At 43.2% G+C, this 14,997-nt stretch overlaps 1 protein-coding gene across 2 annotated transcripts in view; it reads left to right on the top strand.

Moving 5' to 3' along the window:
* Positions 1-12,485, top strand: part of GAREM1 (GRB2 associated regulator of MAPK1 subtype 1) — a 107,763-nt gene extending 95,278 nt beyond the window's left edge. For both annotated transcript variants that reach the window (XM_061995271.1, XM_061995272.1), the window contains 2 exons: positions 1,534-1,700; positions 6,003-12,485. In XM_061995271.1, the coding sequence (XP_061851255.1) occupies positions 1,534-1,700; positions 6,003-6,915 (1,080 nt within the window). In that variant the 3' untranslated portion in view covers positions 6,916-12,485. The remainder of the gene's footprint in view (positions 1-1,533; positions 1,701-6,002) is intronic.
* The last annotated feature ends 2,512 nt before the right edge of the window (positions 12,486-14,997 follow it).

The following is a 14,997-nucleotide window of genomic DNA, read 5'->3' as shown; positions in this document are numbered from 1 at the left end:
TCCCTTTAACCCCTCGACCATCTGCTGTGCTCCAAGAGCTCCTCTGAATGGTCTTTCTGACCCCATGGGTATATATTCAATAGCATGCAGTATTAACTTTGCCTAGTCTGACTTGAGGGGAAAAAAAAAATAAGTCCTTAGGCATCCTTAGGGCACAGCACTAAAATGGTTGAAGAGTTTTATGCCTGAATTCAATAACAAACATGAATCAAATTGATTCTTTTTTTCTTTCGTTCTTGAAAGAGCAAATATGAACCCTTAGAGCAAGATTTACTTCAGTGTTTTATGCTGTCAGGCATTTCCTGTAATTTTGACTTGTTTTGAATTAGGGGGGAAAATGTACTACAATGTCCTAGCCCCCAATTTTCCATTTCATAAAAAAAACCACTAAATGAGTGGTTGTGTTTTGAAAGCACTGAAGTGGATTGCAAAAGGTTCCACATTTATTTTGTTTTTAAATAAATTAAATCACTTCAGTTGCTATTTATGGGTTGCAGAACTGCGAAGATAACTTTTAGTTCTGCAGTGATGGAGAATTTAAAAATAAACTATAACTTTCAAACACAAAAAGAATTTCCCTTTTGTGATGCGTCTGTGTGTTTCAGACAAGAACAGCATGGAGGTCTCCTCCTGCCCAGGGGGAGGTGGTGAGTCCTTAAAAATCCTGCCTGGCAGACTGATTCTCAGTAGCCTTGCTCACTTCTACTCAATGTATTAAGTAAAGCTGCTCTCTCAAATATATACTGATGAGATTCTTCTGTGGGATGGATCCTGATATTTTACTCTTACCTGGGCAGACCAAATTAAATTTCAGGTAAGCAGTCATATGTTTTAAGCTGCAAAGTTGTGTGGCTGTGAGAAGACAGACCTTATTGGCTGGATATGTTGTTTAAACAGGCTCTTCTGCCCATACTTTTGAACTTGTATGTTTTGTAGTTAACCTTATGCTGCTCTGCTTTGGCAGCTATGGAAAGACTGAAGCTCCAGGTTTGAATCCCAGCATCTGGTAAATACAAGATGCATGTACTATTCATGGAGGAGGAAGGCCAGGAATTATCCCAGAGCTGGATGGCTGAGTATCACCTGTGAAGAAAGTCAAAAATCATCAAAATCTATTGAGATCTTTTCATGACGTGAGCTTGGTTTATTACATCTAAATAAACAACGCTAATGAAGTTTAAGCCTAATGAATTGCTCTTTACAAAATGTACAATATCTGGAACAGTCTATCAGATTATGTTACCAGAAGGTTATTTTACATCGTTTCATTGCTGCTGCTTTTTAAATGACTGAAAACTACTGAAAAACACCCTAAAAAAGATTGCTAGTAGTCCTACTGGTGTTCTTTTGGACTTCTTTGACAGGCACATACTGCAGCAAATGTATGTACTCAGCATCATTTTTTCTCTTCTCCTCCCATTTTAATTATTTCCCTTCAGAGAATAAGGCAGAACCAGATGTGTTTCATCTGGTTGAGAGCGCTGTTGGCCGTATTTTCTTGCTGCTTAACGTACATGTTCTTCTTTTGTGCAGGTAAAAGAGGAATGCAGGCTCCTGAATGCTCCCCCTGTACCACCACGGAGTTCAAAGCCGTCCTCCACCAGTCCTTCCATCCCTCCTCGTACTGTCAAACCTGCACGACAGCAGACCCGCTCTCCTAGCCCTACCCTGTCCTACTACTCTTCAGGACTGCACAACATGTATGTGTTTGAGCCATGAGAGCCCCGTGCTAGCACGTTTAGAGGAAGTTAAATTTAGCAGTGTTCTTCTTGCAGGAATTTCTTTATGAACAGCATGGGTATGGTGTCAGAGTTGCTGACATAGGCTAATCTGTCAAGTTACTTTTAAAGATTCGAGAGGAAACAAAGCTCCAGCAGAAACTATGTTTTACTAGATAGGGCACAGCAATTTTATATTAAAAACCTGCACATGTTGCTATAGTTAGTCTCACTGTAAGATGGCACTGGCTGTCTAAACGGAAAAATCCTGTCCAGGTCTGTATTTCTTGAAAAGCTTGAATCTTCAAACCAGAACATTTCAAAGCTGGTTTCTGGGTGAGATTTCTGTGCTACATGCATGCGGTGCAGCCAACTCTGATAAGTAGGGGCATAAAAGGGACATAGTAATCCAGAAATATGTTGTGCCAACTACATGGGAACCTACAGGGTGGGTGTGATGGAGAACAGAGAAGCCAGCAGCCACTACTGAGTGCAAAGCGAGATGTAGCAGAAGGGAGCCAGACAGCTTCCAGATCAAACCCATTTCAACACAAATCTAACACACGAACTGGAAAATCCATTCAGGATAGTTGAAAGTTGACAGTAAATTTTGAATCATGTAGCTGCATACCCTTTCCTAGGAATGCAGTGTTCTTTTGCAAGTGTATACACCTTTCACAGTCTCACCTCCTTTTTGCCCCAAATGTTGTGTTGCCATTATTTTTGGTATCTCTTCAATGACAAGATGCTACCTGTCTAGATATTACAAATTGATCTGAAATGCCACTGAAACCATTTCAGCCTAGATGCAATTGGTATAACGGACTTATGCTGGGATTGCCTCTCTTAGCCATACTGTACATTTGCAGCTTAATGTTGTGTATCTGGCAATGATCACTCTAGATCAAGGCTGCTCAGTTGTTTTTGTGAAAGCTTGTTGGGTAGTTCTGTCAAGGTCTCCTCCACGGGGGGCTGGGCACAAGACCTCGCAGCATTTGTGGCCCACCAAATGCTGCTTTCTCTCTTTGTAGCTAGGAATACATCTGCCTACCAAGAAACCAGGAAAAGCAAGAGAAGTGAAGTTTCTGAGGAATGCAGGTGGTATTGTTTCCTTGAACTTCACAATATTTGTGTGAAATTCACAGAATCACAGAATGATAGGGTTGGAAGGGACCTTTAGAGATCATCTGGTCCAACCTCCTGCAGAAGCAGGTCCACCTAAATCAGGTCACACAGGAACATATCCAGGTGGGTTTGGAAGTCCTCCAGAGAAGGAGACTCCACACCCTCCCTGGGCAGCCTGTGCAGGGGTTCCGCTCACTCACCCTCACAGTAAAATAGTTTCTTCTTATGCTTAAATGGAACTTTTTGTGTTCCAGCTTCATCCCATCACCCCTTGTCCTGTCACTAGATACAATAGAAAAAAGGGATGCCCCAACCTCCTGACATCCACCATTTAGATAGCTGTAAATATTGAGATCCCCACTCAGTCTCCTCTTCTCCAGACTAAACAGCCCCAGTTCCTGCAGCCTTTCCTCATAAGGAAGATGCTCCAGTCCCCTGATCATCTTGGTGGCCCTGCACTGGACTCTCCAGAAGTTCTCTGGCCCTGTTGAGCTGGGGAGCCCAGAACTGGACACAGTACTCCAGATGAGGCGAAAGCTGCTAGAATTGTTGATGTGTGGAGTAACCAAATTGCTGGTGAAGTTGCTTTTCAAGTCTTGATATTTTTATCAATGATCTCAAACAAAACCAATATGATATGTTCTTATCTGCCTATAAAAATGACTGACTTCAGCTGTATTTGAGATTTTTCTTGAATCCTTTGGCATTGAGTCCCAGAGAGTTCATTTTCCTGGAGGATGAATAAGTAAGCACTTTGAAAATGTTACTTTATCAGTTTTCGGTAGTTCCATTAATCTTTTAAATCATTAAATGTTTCCATTTCTAATATTGAATTAGAGCACAGAAACAGGATCAATGAATTTAATTCCTCAGGTTTACAACACCTCACTGTCGTCTTTGAATTGAGCAGCCTGATGGCTTGGTTTGTGCAGAATGCTTTGCTCTGTGTACATTAGACCAGTTGGCCTCTAACGCAGCCAAGAAATGACCAGATGACAGTGTGTGTTTGCCGAGAGGGGGAACTGGGGACATCCAACTGCTTCAACTGACAGACTTGTATTAGTGAGAGAAATAGGAAAAAAAGTTACATTTAGAAGGCACTGAGTGGAGACCAAGGGATGATTAGATAGGGAGAAACTGCATCTATTGGGGCTAGTTTTATAACAAATTTTCCAGTGATACAGATTAGAGCTGCCCTAGCGGATCTGTGCTTTGTTTGAGCTGGACAAGTCCAGGTTGGCTTCCTCTCTGACTCACCATAAGCACACGGGGAGCTAATTTTGTGTCAATGCCTAGTTTTTTGAAAGCTACTGCCCTCAAGCAGTTTTCACTGAGCTGTCACAAAATGACTAACAAGTTTTCCTGAGTAGTTAGTTTCCAGGAGAGAGGTGTGTGTAATTAAAACAATTTCTTCAATTGTGGATTTCTGTCTGTTTTAAGTTTTCTCCTGCCAGAGGAAAAGGACCTGGGAGTGTTGATCGAAAGGCAGCTGAACATGAGCCAGCAGTGTGCCCAGGTGGCCAAAAAGGCCAATGGCATCGTGACTTGTATCAGAAATAGCGTGACCAGCAGGGCCAAGGAGGTTGATTGTCCCCCTGTATTCGGCGCTGGTGAGACTGCACCTCGAATACTGTGTCCAGTTCTGGGCCTCTCACTACAAGAAGGACATTGAGGTGCTGGAGCATGTCCAGAGACAGGCAACAAAGCTGATGAAGGGTCTGGAAACCAAGTCTGATGAGGAGCAGCCAAGGGAGCTGGCGATGTTTAACCTGGAGAAGAGGAGGCTGAGGGGAGACATGAGCAATCCCTACAACTACGTGTAATGAAGATCTAGAGAGGTTGGGTGTTCATCTCTTCTCCCGAGTAACAAGTGATAGGACAAGAAGAAATGACCTCACGTTGCACCAGGGGAGATTTAGGTTGGATATTAGGAAAAAATTCTTCACTGCAAGGGTTGTCAAGCACTGGAATGTGCTGCCCGGGGAAGTGGTAGAGGCACCATCCCTGGAGGTATTTAAGAGACATGTAGATGAGGTGCTGAGGGACATGGCTTAGTGGTGGACGTGACAGTGTTAGGTTAGTGATTAGATTTGATTAGATTAAAGGTCTTTTCCAACAGATTCTATAAATCCATAAGGATTCTATAAATCTGCTAATTATTTTTCCAGTGCTCTGGCTTAATAGGCCAGAATTCTACAAAACAGTCCAACCCTTCAGATTTTCTTTTAGAAAGTGGCATAAAAGCAGAAAAACATTTGCTTTTGATAGCAGATGACACACTTTTGTTGGTATCTATGTCTCTCAGGAGCACCTGAGTATAAACCATCAGTTGTCTTGAGCCAGCTAAGCTTAGTTTACCACATGAAAGAAGGTCAGGGTAACTATTCTCCAGGTGCCTTCGAAAAGCAAGTATTTCTTGTCATGGTTCGTTAAGGATATGGACACACAAACAAGTTACTGTGGGGTAGGCTGAGGCCTGATACTTCAGCACATACAGCTAGATCTGCTTACCCTTCCAGATAAAACTCTTCTTTTGGCAGTAGACATTAGCTTATTCTCTGTTACTGTGCTATGCAGTGCTGCAGCTCTTGCACTGGTGACCAGTGGGGAAGGATCCTGTGCACATGAAAGTGCAGTAATAAATGAAAATGTTGGCTCCAAAAGGGATTTTGGTCATCCCACAATGTCAATCAAGCTTGGATCTCATGCAATGGTGTCCCACCCCTGTTATGAGCTTTCACATGCCATAACACATCTGTGGTATGTATGTGTAAAATACAAGATTAAAACATCTTCTAGTATATGTGAGGCTGTTCCTTGTCCATGGTAGTGTCCCCCAGGAATTCAGCAGTGGAAAAACTGAGTATTCAGGAGATGAGAGAACTGAATTGAGACATCTACTTTTTTACGAGCCTGAAAAAGCAAGATGTGAGGCTTCTGGGTGTATCAGCATCTTGTCAAGCTTGTTGAAGGAGTAAAAGAACTGTCAGTGCATTATTCAAATGTGTTATAAATTCAAATCTGAAAAGTTCTGCTGGAGGAAAAAAAAGATTGTTTCCTTGTGACAGCCACCCTCTGACTCTATCGGATGATTTATAAATTAATGCAGATGCCACATCTTTTTGTACTAATGACATCCTTTCTGCTTTGTTCCTTAAGCAATGTCACAGAGAGTGACACCACCAACCCAACTGAGAGCACACCTGTCTCCTGCTACCCTTGCAACATGATGAAAGTCGAATCCAAAGAGCCTGAGAGCACCATGCCTTTGGGAAGCCCCTCAAGTGAAGCTCCGCCTTCGAGGTTATCTTGGCCAAACCATTTTTCAGGAACTGCTGAAGGTATGAATAGGAGCGATTTCCTGCTCGATCCAAGCAGAAGCTACAGTTACCCCAGACAGAAGACTCCAGGTACGCCAAAGAGAAACTGTCCAGCACCTTTGACTTTTGACTTTGATGGGGGTGAGCTCCCAGCAGGGTACTCTCCACTGACCCCAGCAGAGTTCACAAACACTATTTCCAGCTGTCCAAAGTCAGCAAGTTACTCTCTAGACTGCACTGATGAGAAAACTCTAGGAGTCGGTGACTCAAAGCAGAGCCTTTCGTGTCCTGCCTTACCTCCTCGGGCACCGAAGCCGAGTGAAGAGAAAACAGTTACAGACACATGTCCCCTGCCACTGAAAATAGATGGTGCTGAGGAGGAGTTGAAAACAGGTTCTCCAGACCTCTCGGAAGATCAGTATCTCGTTAAAAAGGGCATGCAGGACACGTTCTCTGTGTCTTATCCGTTCTCATCTCCCCTCCATCTCCAGTTGGCACCAAGATCTTGCGGGGATGGTTCTCCCTGGCAGCCACCCACGGACCTTTCTGGACTCTCGATAGAGGAAGTGTCTAAATCGCTGAGGTTTATTGGCCTGTCGGAAGATGTCATATCGTTTTTTGTTACAGAGAAGATTGATGGCAATTTACTGGTTCAGCTTACAGAAGAAATCCTGTCAGAAGACTTTAAACTCAGCAAATTGCAGGTTAAGAAAATACTACAGTTCATTAACGGCTGGCGGCCCAAGATGTGATGCCAACTAGTTATTACTGATACTGTACAAAATGTGCTCGATGCACTTCAGCTGATACATCACTTCCTGTTTTTTGCACTAAAAGTCCTTCCTGTAAATAGTAGTAGAAAAATTCTTACTATGCAGATAAACATTTTTGAGTGGTGAACGGATCTTTTTTTTCCTCTATGTCAATACTAAAGGTAGAGAATCTGCAGAGGTGTGCCTTGTGCATCCCTGAACATTCAACAGCTGCTAAAAACTGGACACTAAGGGAACTTTTCCTCCGTAGTCTGTTAAGACTTAGTCGTATTTATTACTGAACAATTTGATGCTGAAAGACACACACGGATCCAGTTTACAGTTTTGTGTTAACTGCAAAAAAAAAAAAAGTATTTCTTACGGGATTGTTTCTGTTCACGTAACATTTGGCAACATGCTGTGACTTTCTTCTGTTTCTGTTAACAAAAGGCGTGTTCAGAGCTACCGAAACATTGTTTTGACACTACATCTGATAATATGGAGAACTGCTGTGAAGTGCCACTAATACGCTATTCTTGCAGCATATTTTTGTTAACAGTATCTTCCTGCCTACCTGTAATGTGGAGACATTTTCCATGTTACTTGAAGCAAAAAGAGTTAAGTGTTTTGAAAACAAGAGTCTTGCTTAGCTCATTGCCCAGGGGGGAGGGAGAAGGGGGATTTTCCTACTGAGCCACTCTGCCCTGGCCAATTAAAAGTTTATGACCTGTAGATTTCAAAAGTCGCTTTTGTAGCTGGCTGGCTGGAGCAAGAAGCGTGGCTTCTGGCCGTGCTGCTTTCTCATGGGAAAGGCAGTTCAGTGCACAGACTCTTCTCTCAGCAGATCCTGCTTGCTGCAGGAGCCTGCTAGCACAACCCTTGCAATAGCCTTGCTCTGGCGAAAAGCAACCCTTTATGTTTCCTCTGGTGCTGTTACCATCACATGAAGATGGGCTGGATGTACTGTCCTGTTCCTGTGGTCGGATCTGTGTGGGAAGGTGACAGTACTCCTGTCGGATGCCTTTGAAAGACAGCATTAGCAGGGTGGGAGAGAACAGAAACAGCACACGGGTAAGAAGAGGCCAAGTGAGATTTTGGGCCACGCCACAGGAAAGGCTTGCAATGTTTGTTCACCTGTCTTGTTTGCAGTGGGCTAGGAGGATGTTGGTGTCAAAGTGAGAGAGGCTGTAGTGTTGTAAGATGTGCTAATTCAGTTGCCCAGCTGCAAAAACTCCAAGAGATGCCTCATGAAGTACAGACAAAAGGGAACACAGAGGTGGGAAAGAGGGGTGTTAGTCTGCCCCTGGAGACCTTTCAAACTTAACTGCTCAGAAGTCTAAAAATAGGATTAACTTTTGACAGTACATTACTAATTTCTTATAGTTGCAGAGCTCTCTGAAGTGTGTCTAAGTGATCTCAGGAGCCCTTGCCTTTGTAGTACTGAATGCAAGGGTTTGTGGAGGATCCTCAGGACATGGTCTGCCCTGTCTGTCCTTGGCAAGTGTGTGATCCTCAGGTGGTCAGAGCTAAGGAGGCTGGAGCATCTTTACCTTCATCTGCTACTAAGCAGAACTCTGGCCGGGGTGACTCCATCATCTTGCTTTCTTACCTTTTTGAAGTTCTAAAAAATCCCTTTCTCCATTATAGACCATGTAGTGGGACCATCAAAGGAAAAATACAGAGCAGGGACAAGAATGGGAGGCTGATTTTGTCGTTTTATCAACCGTCTTGACTCTTTTTAAAAAAATAATTATTTGCAAATGGAGTTTTCTCTTGCCTGGGCCAATTTCTTGTCATGTCTCTGTGCCAAAGCCAAGATGCATCATTTGTCTTGCAATAATGCAAATCACAAGTTCCCAAACAGAGAGCAAAGCCCAATTGATGTGGGTACTAGGAAGCAGCAAGCCAAAAAATATCCCGATAGAAAAACCCCAAGAGTTCATAATCCTACTCTTTTTCTTAATGTATTGTCTTCAGCAACAGATCAATAGCTTTTTCCAGATGCTTTTTAGTTAGCATCCTAAAATATTTTCACTGCAAGTAAGACTAAATCAAATTCCAGTACTGTTTTGATGTTGCATGCTTGCTGTTAGAGATGTGCAGGTTGGAAGTCAATTGCATTTTAACCATCGTTATGTCAGTTGAGCTTTAAAGTTTGAAAAGGCCAAATTTTAATCCTCTGGTATTTTTCTTTTATTTGCTTTATTTGGTTTTTATTTTCTTTTATTTTCTTTTATTTGGTTTATTAATTTCCAGGTAAAAAAAAAGTAAAACATCTCTGGGAAAAATAAAAAAAGACTGTAGTCTTGTTCTTGCAGTCTCAATATTAACATTAAGTATTTCTAATGCCTCCAGGATATTAACATCCCTGAGAAAATAGTGTTCTTTCACTATGGATGGCCACCTGTTCTGTTATCTCTACTTACCTGCTTGGAGTAGTTTTTCTTGCAAGCAGCCTTGTGGAATTTGCATTCACAACTGTGCTGTATTAACTTCACATATGCCTAGACCAAAATACAACTGGCCTGTTGAAAGGTCCAGAAATGTGCAATGATTTCAGCAGCAGAACCAGTGGGCAAAAGTGCAGTTAAAACCTCTGACTCTATGAACTTGCTATTGATGTCCTCCCAGTTGTCTTGTTCTGGTTTGGCAGTGCTTAGAATCATAGAATGGTAGGAATTGGAAAGGACCTTTAGAGATCATCTAGTCCAACCCCCTTGCAGAAGCAGGTTCACCTAGATCAGGTCACAAAGGAACGTGTCCAGATGGGTTTTGAAGACCTTCAGAGAAGGAGACTCCACACCCTCCCTGGGCAGCCTGTGCCAGGGCTCCCTCACCCTCACAGAGAAATAGTTTCTTCTTATGTTTAAATGGAACTTTTTGTGTTCCAGCTTATTTCCATTACCCCTTGTCCTGTCATTAGCTACTATAGAAAGAAGTGATGCCCCAACCTCCTGACATCCACCATTTAGATATTTGTAGATATTAATGAGATCCCCTCGCAGTCTCCTCTTCTCTTGAGTAGACTGCTTACTTACTTTTATGCATTTGTTAGCATTTGGCCTTCTCGTTTGCCCTTAGGTGCTCATCACCTTAATCTTCCAAGCCCTTTTTTAGCAATTTAGGTGTTCCTAACCTTTGTGTTGTGTGCATTATATGTCTGCAGCATTGAGCTATTTGCTGTGGTGCCTGAGCTTGGCTGAAGCATCTGCTCTGGTGAAATCAGGAGTGTGATGAACAAGGTGGGCGGCTGGAGTGTGATGGCTTGGCCTCTCTACCACTGCGTAGGTTGTCAGGCTGTGGCAGCACTGATGTAATTTATTTGCTTTCCTCTTGAGGTTTGCTGTCATGGTGTTAAGGGGTGAAGGCCATCCTTGGTGCTGGAGAAGGCAGTCTGAACAGGGCAGAGCGATGTGAGCACATCAGTCTCACAGGAAGTCCCCAGTAATGTAAGAATGATGATACCTTTGAAATGAGGCAGTAGCAGAGAAGAGATTCAGGCCTTAGCAGAGAACCACAGAGTCTTGTTAAGATGGATGGGATGGAGACCTTAAAAGGTTACCAAATGCTGCACAGCATTTGAGATTGAGGGTTAGCTTAATGTTCCCACTGTTATTAGGAAGTGTCTGAAAGCTCTGGGCAATATCCCTGAGATAGAAACTTTTTACCAGCTGATGTGAGTTCCTACTCAGCATTTGATTCATACTTGCAACCCAGGCAGTGCCGGCACACAGGCACTTTCTCAGGGGAGTCCCTTGCTGCTGAACTGTTAACGTTGACTCTTGACTGATTTGGTGCAACCCAAACAGCCTGTGCAGTGGGTAATCCCAGACAGCTCCTAAGCACAGCTTGGAGGTTAGCAATGGGGGAAACTTGCCTGGTTTTGGAGGATAATAGAGTTCAGCTGTGTTGATTTGAGCTGTATTGGTTGTCCTTCGGGCCTGAGACCAGTCTCCCGCCCACTTTGTCTGAGATAGATGTAGCCCTTGAGTTCAGACAGCACACATTGTGCCAGAGTGGGCCTAGAATCTCTTAATTTTGGGGAGCACTCTGCTAAAATAGGACTGTCCCGAGTCTGCATTTCTTTCTTCAGATGAAAAAAAATGTAAGGCCTCTGGTGCTTATTTACTTATCGGCGTCTAAAATTGTGTGTTATCCGTGAGGTTTTTGTTTGTCAGGGGGTTTTGGTGACCAAAACTCTGGTGTGCTATTCTGTATGAAGCTGTCTTGTTGTCCTGCACCAGGAAACACATCCTTTCTATGCAATAGTGTGTGGCAGCTCAAGGACTGATGCTGCCTTCAGCAGTGAAAGCTAGATTCTGGCATGGGGGCTCTTCTGAAGGTGGACATGGGATTGGCATGGGGAGGAAACTTGAGGGGAAATACTGATTTCCTTTAAACGTTCATTGTGCCTAGAATTAAGATTCTTTGTATTGCTGCCTGTCTGGCTAACCAAAGCTGTATTGAAATCAACTCAAAGTGCATATTTGCATTCTTATTTTTGCCGAATTGTAAAAATTGCCTACGGCTAGAAACTTGGAGACAGAAAACATTTGGTCCATCCAAAATTAGAAGAAAAATGTATTTTGAAGTGTTCTTTGCAGCTGGAAACAAGGGTTTGAAGTAACTGTGTATTACACAGGCTTTTTTCCATTACAACAGTTTTACTTGCCACTTTAATGGACTTTATTCCACAACAACAGCTTCAAGAGAAGCAGCATAAATAGCGAGGCTGTCTCAAAACTCACCATGTTTCCAATCTGTCTGCAAGTACTTGAAGTGTTTTCTTGTACGTTTTCTTCTTGAATCAACTCCTCGATTGTCTCCCCACAGAATAAAGTGCATTGGCACCAGCTAGTTGCCTGCCTGGAACGCAGATCAGCCACATCCTGCCTGCGGGCCAGGCAAGGGGTACACCACCTTACTGTAAAGCCAGATGGGAAAGGACCAGAGCTTAGCTCAGCTCTCCAGGCTCCTCCTTTCGATGCTCTGAATTTGCAGCATTCTTGTGTGCAAGCTAGAAGGTACGAATGAGATCTTAATCAAAGCAAGAGATTGTCCTTTTTATTGGTGGCACTGGGGGCAGCAGGGCTGTAGGGAAATGCAGGCCCTTTGTTGAGACTTAGCAATAAATGACTCTTCATTTCTTATGTCTTAAATTCCCAACAGCCCAGGAGTTGTTCAGACTTTACCGTTTCTGTGCATAATAACCAAATTTCCAGCGTGAAAATCTGCAGAGTGATTCTCTTGACTTGGACAATCTTCTGAATTGTATTCAAAATATCTGTTAGTTCTTAGCTGTTTAGATTCACTTTGGTCAAAAAAAAGCAACACTTTGGGGGACGGGGAGAAGAGAAAGCCCCAGAACTTTGGCTTAGTACATTTCCGTTATAAAACGAAGCATGGTTTTTGTGGAATTCTGTGCTGTTTTGGGCTTTTGTGTAAAAGGCTGAAGGCAGATTATTATTTAAACCAGGTGCAAATAAATATCCCTGTAATGTATATGAACAAATTTAAACTGCGTATTGTAAGTATATAAACTGTATATTAAAGACACTATTTTCATGATATATCTAACGTGTACAGAGTTTGTTGTACTACATAGGATTGGGCTGCACATATTATGTAAAACGGTTGGGTTTCATTTAGTAATTTCACTTGCTCATCTCAGCATAATTCAGAAATAAGCACTTCTCAAATAGTGAATTCATGAGGTAAGATGGGAATAATTGAGAGGAACAATCAGGCTTTTGCATTTAACCTCTCCAGACACATTACTTTTTCCTGTCTTGTAATTTTGCTTGATTCCCTTCAGCAAGAGTATAGAGCTGTGTGTTCCCCAAAGAATTTTTTGCCAGACAGCTTTCCTGTCTCCGGCAGACATTCACCTAAAACGTTCTTTTCCTGAGCCCTCAGCCTATTATCTTTGTTTTAAAGACATGTATTTAATTATGATTTGGATATGCTTTTAAGCACAAGGCCGTACACAAGTGTTTCTGCTTTGTGAAATGGTACTGAAGCATTTATTGGGTGGGGCGAAAATTAGAGACAAAACGATGTTGTGCTCTAGGTTGCCTGTTCGTGTTTCCACCAATATTGGAAACGGGGAAATGTCAGCTCCACAACCATCCTAGTTGTGCAGGGTTTTGTAGAGGGACTAAATACATATTGTTTATGAGAAATAAATGGCTGCCATCGGGTTTAAGGCAGAGGAGGTTAACTTGGCTCCAACTCTTGCATCTGGGAGCGAGGAGAAGCATGTTTGGAGGCAGATTTTTCGACAGGAAGGGAAGGAGAAACAGAGAAGCAGAATTGCTTTCACAAGATAAGAAAAATCTCATTGGCCATGAGCAATGCCATGTAGGGCAAATCTTTGTTCTGCTCTTCAAGGAGGAAAAAAGGAAAATATCTGATTTTTTGAATGCCACAGTTGTTTGTCCCCAGGCTGGGCGAAAGGGTCTGCAGGAAAGCATGCAGTGTGGGAAGGGGAAGGCCAGGTGAAAACGTGCCCATCTGCCTGTTGTGAAAGTGCTATTCTCAGGCACACGTTTTCTGTTTACGTGCATTATAGTAGTCATTGCGCCTGACTTAAATCTGCTCTCTGACTCTAGTCACCACAGCTACCTATAAATATGAATCAGGAATATAGGTAGGGGAGGGCTCTCTCCAGGAAGTGCAAGCTTAATGGTCGTGGATGTGCTTGGTGTGATACTTTTGCTGATTAGACCTCCTCAGGATCTGTTAGGTGTCTGTGTGCCCTGTTCTTCTTCTCACTGGGGCTTTTGTCTTTTAGTTGCTTTGGGACTTCGAAAGTGCCTGACATCCTGTCTCATCATGCTGGTGACTAATCACTGAAGTTGCAGCAGACTGTGCTAGCATGGGCCGTCACTGGCCTGGGGCACTCTCCACCACGCTCTGTTGCCCAGGGGAAAACATGCTTTATGTCACCAGATACACATGATACATCATGCACAACCCCTTTCTCGTGTGCACAGGGTGACCAAAAGCTGGGCAAAGCTCTCCTGTGCTCCCTTCAATGAACAGAAAATCTGGACTGCTCGGGCATTTGCCTTGGGTGATTTTGCCCTGGCCCTCGGTGCTGCTGGACTGTCTCTCTAGCAGCCTTGCTCCCACAGCACCATGATTTTTAGGGGTTTCCTTGGCACTCCTTGCTAAGCACTGCCTCTGCCGCTTTGGGCAGCTCTTGGAATGGCAGCTCTGGTGACTGCACAGGAACTCAAGATTAATTGTGTTCTGTGTATAGATTTTTTTTTTTCTTCTCTTACCCATGGTTGTTGTACTCAGTGAAGATCAATTTTTGCTGAAAGCTTTCAGCATTTGTATTTTTATTCAGTTGCCTAGAGTCCCAGGTTAAAGCATTACTTACTATTCATTTTTGCTCCTCACAATGAAGAGCTGATGTGAAGAGTGGCTTTGAGAAGGGGGTGACTTCTCCCTATTTTTGCTGTCAAATTCCAGAGGTGGAAAGCTTAAGATGGGTAACCCAGGCTGCCACAATGTGAGCATAGAAATATGACCCAAGTCTTTATTTATTGCTCAATGAGACTTCTAAATGCCCTTGACTCCTGGGCAGGACAAAAGGAAACTGGTGCCAAACACACTTGGATTAAATGAAAACCATTCATCACACAGAGTCTGGGGCAGGAAGAAGAATTAAAAGAAGGAAAATAGGGAGGAAGGAGACAACATATTTAAAGTGCCAAGTCTAAGGAGACATCAACAAAGTAGAGGGATGTGTCCCCTTGCTTTGTGTGGCGGTGGCTGGTGTAGTACTTGTGTGTGCCACACAGTGTCAGACCGGCACACAGACGCAATAGATGAAACCGGCTGCAGGGCTTGCAGAGGGTGATAGATTGGCTCAGGAATCTCCTTTGGACTCCCTGCCAATCTCATAAAGGCTCTGCCACAGGAAGGGGCTGTTGTAATTGTGCTTTTGCCATGCCATTATACAGTATCAACAGCTACTTTTAATGAATATGGGGGTCAGTGAGGCAGATCTGCAGGGCTGAGCTCCCAGTGGATTAGTGCAAACAGAAAGCAGGAGGGGAACTGTAATGATGG

Source organism: Colius striatus, chromosome 4 (genome assembly GCF_028858725.1).
Source record: "Colius striatus isolate bColStr4 chromosome 4, bColStr4.1.hap1, whole genome shotgun sequence".
NCBI classification, from domain to species: Eukaryota; Metazoa; Chordata; class Aves; order Coliiformes; family Coliidae; genus Colius; species Colius striatus.
The sequence above is the reverse complement of the archived record's forward strand: the minus strand, read 5'-3'. Positions and strand labels throughout refer to the sequence as shown.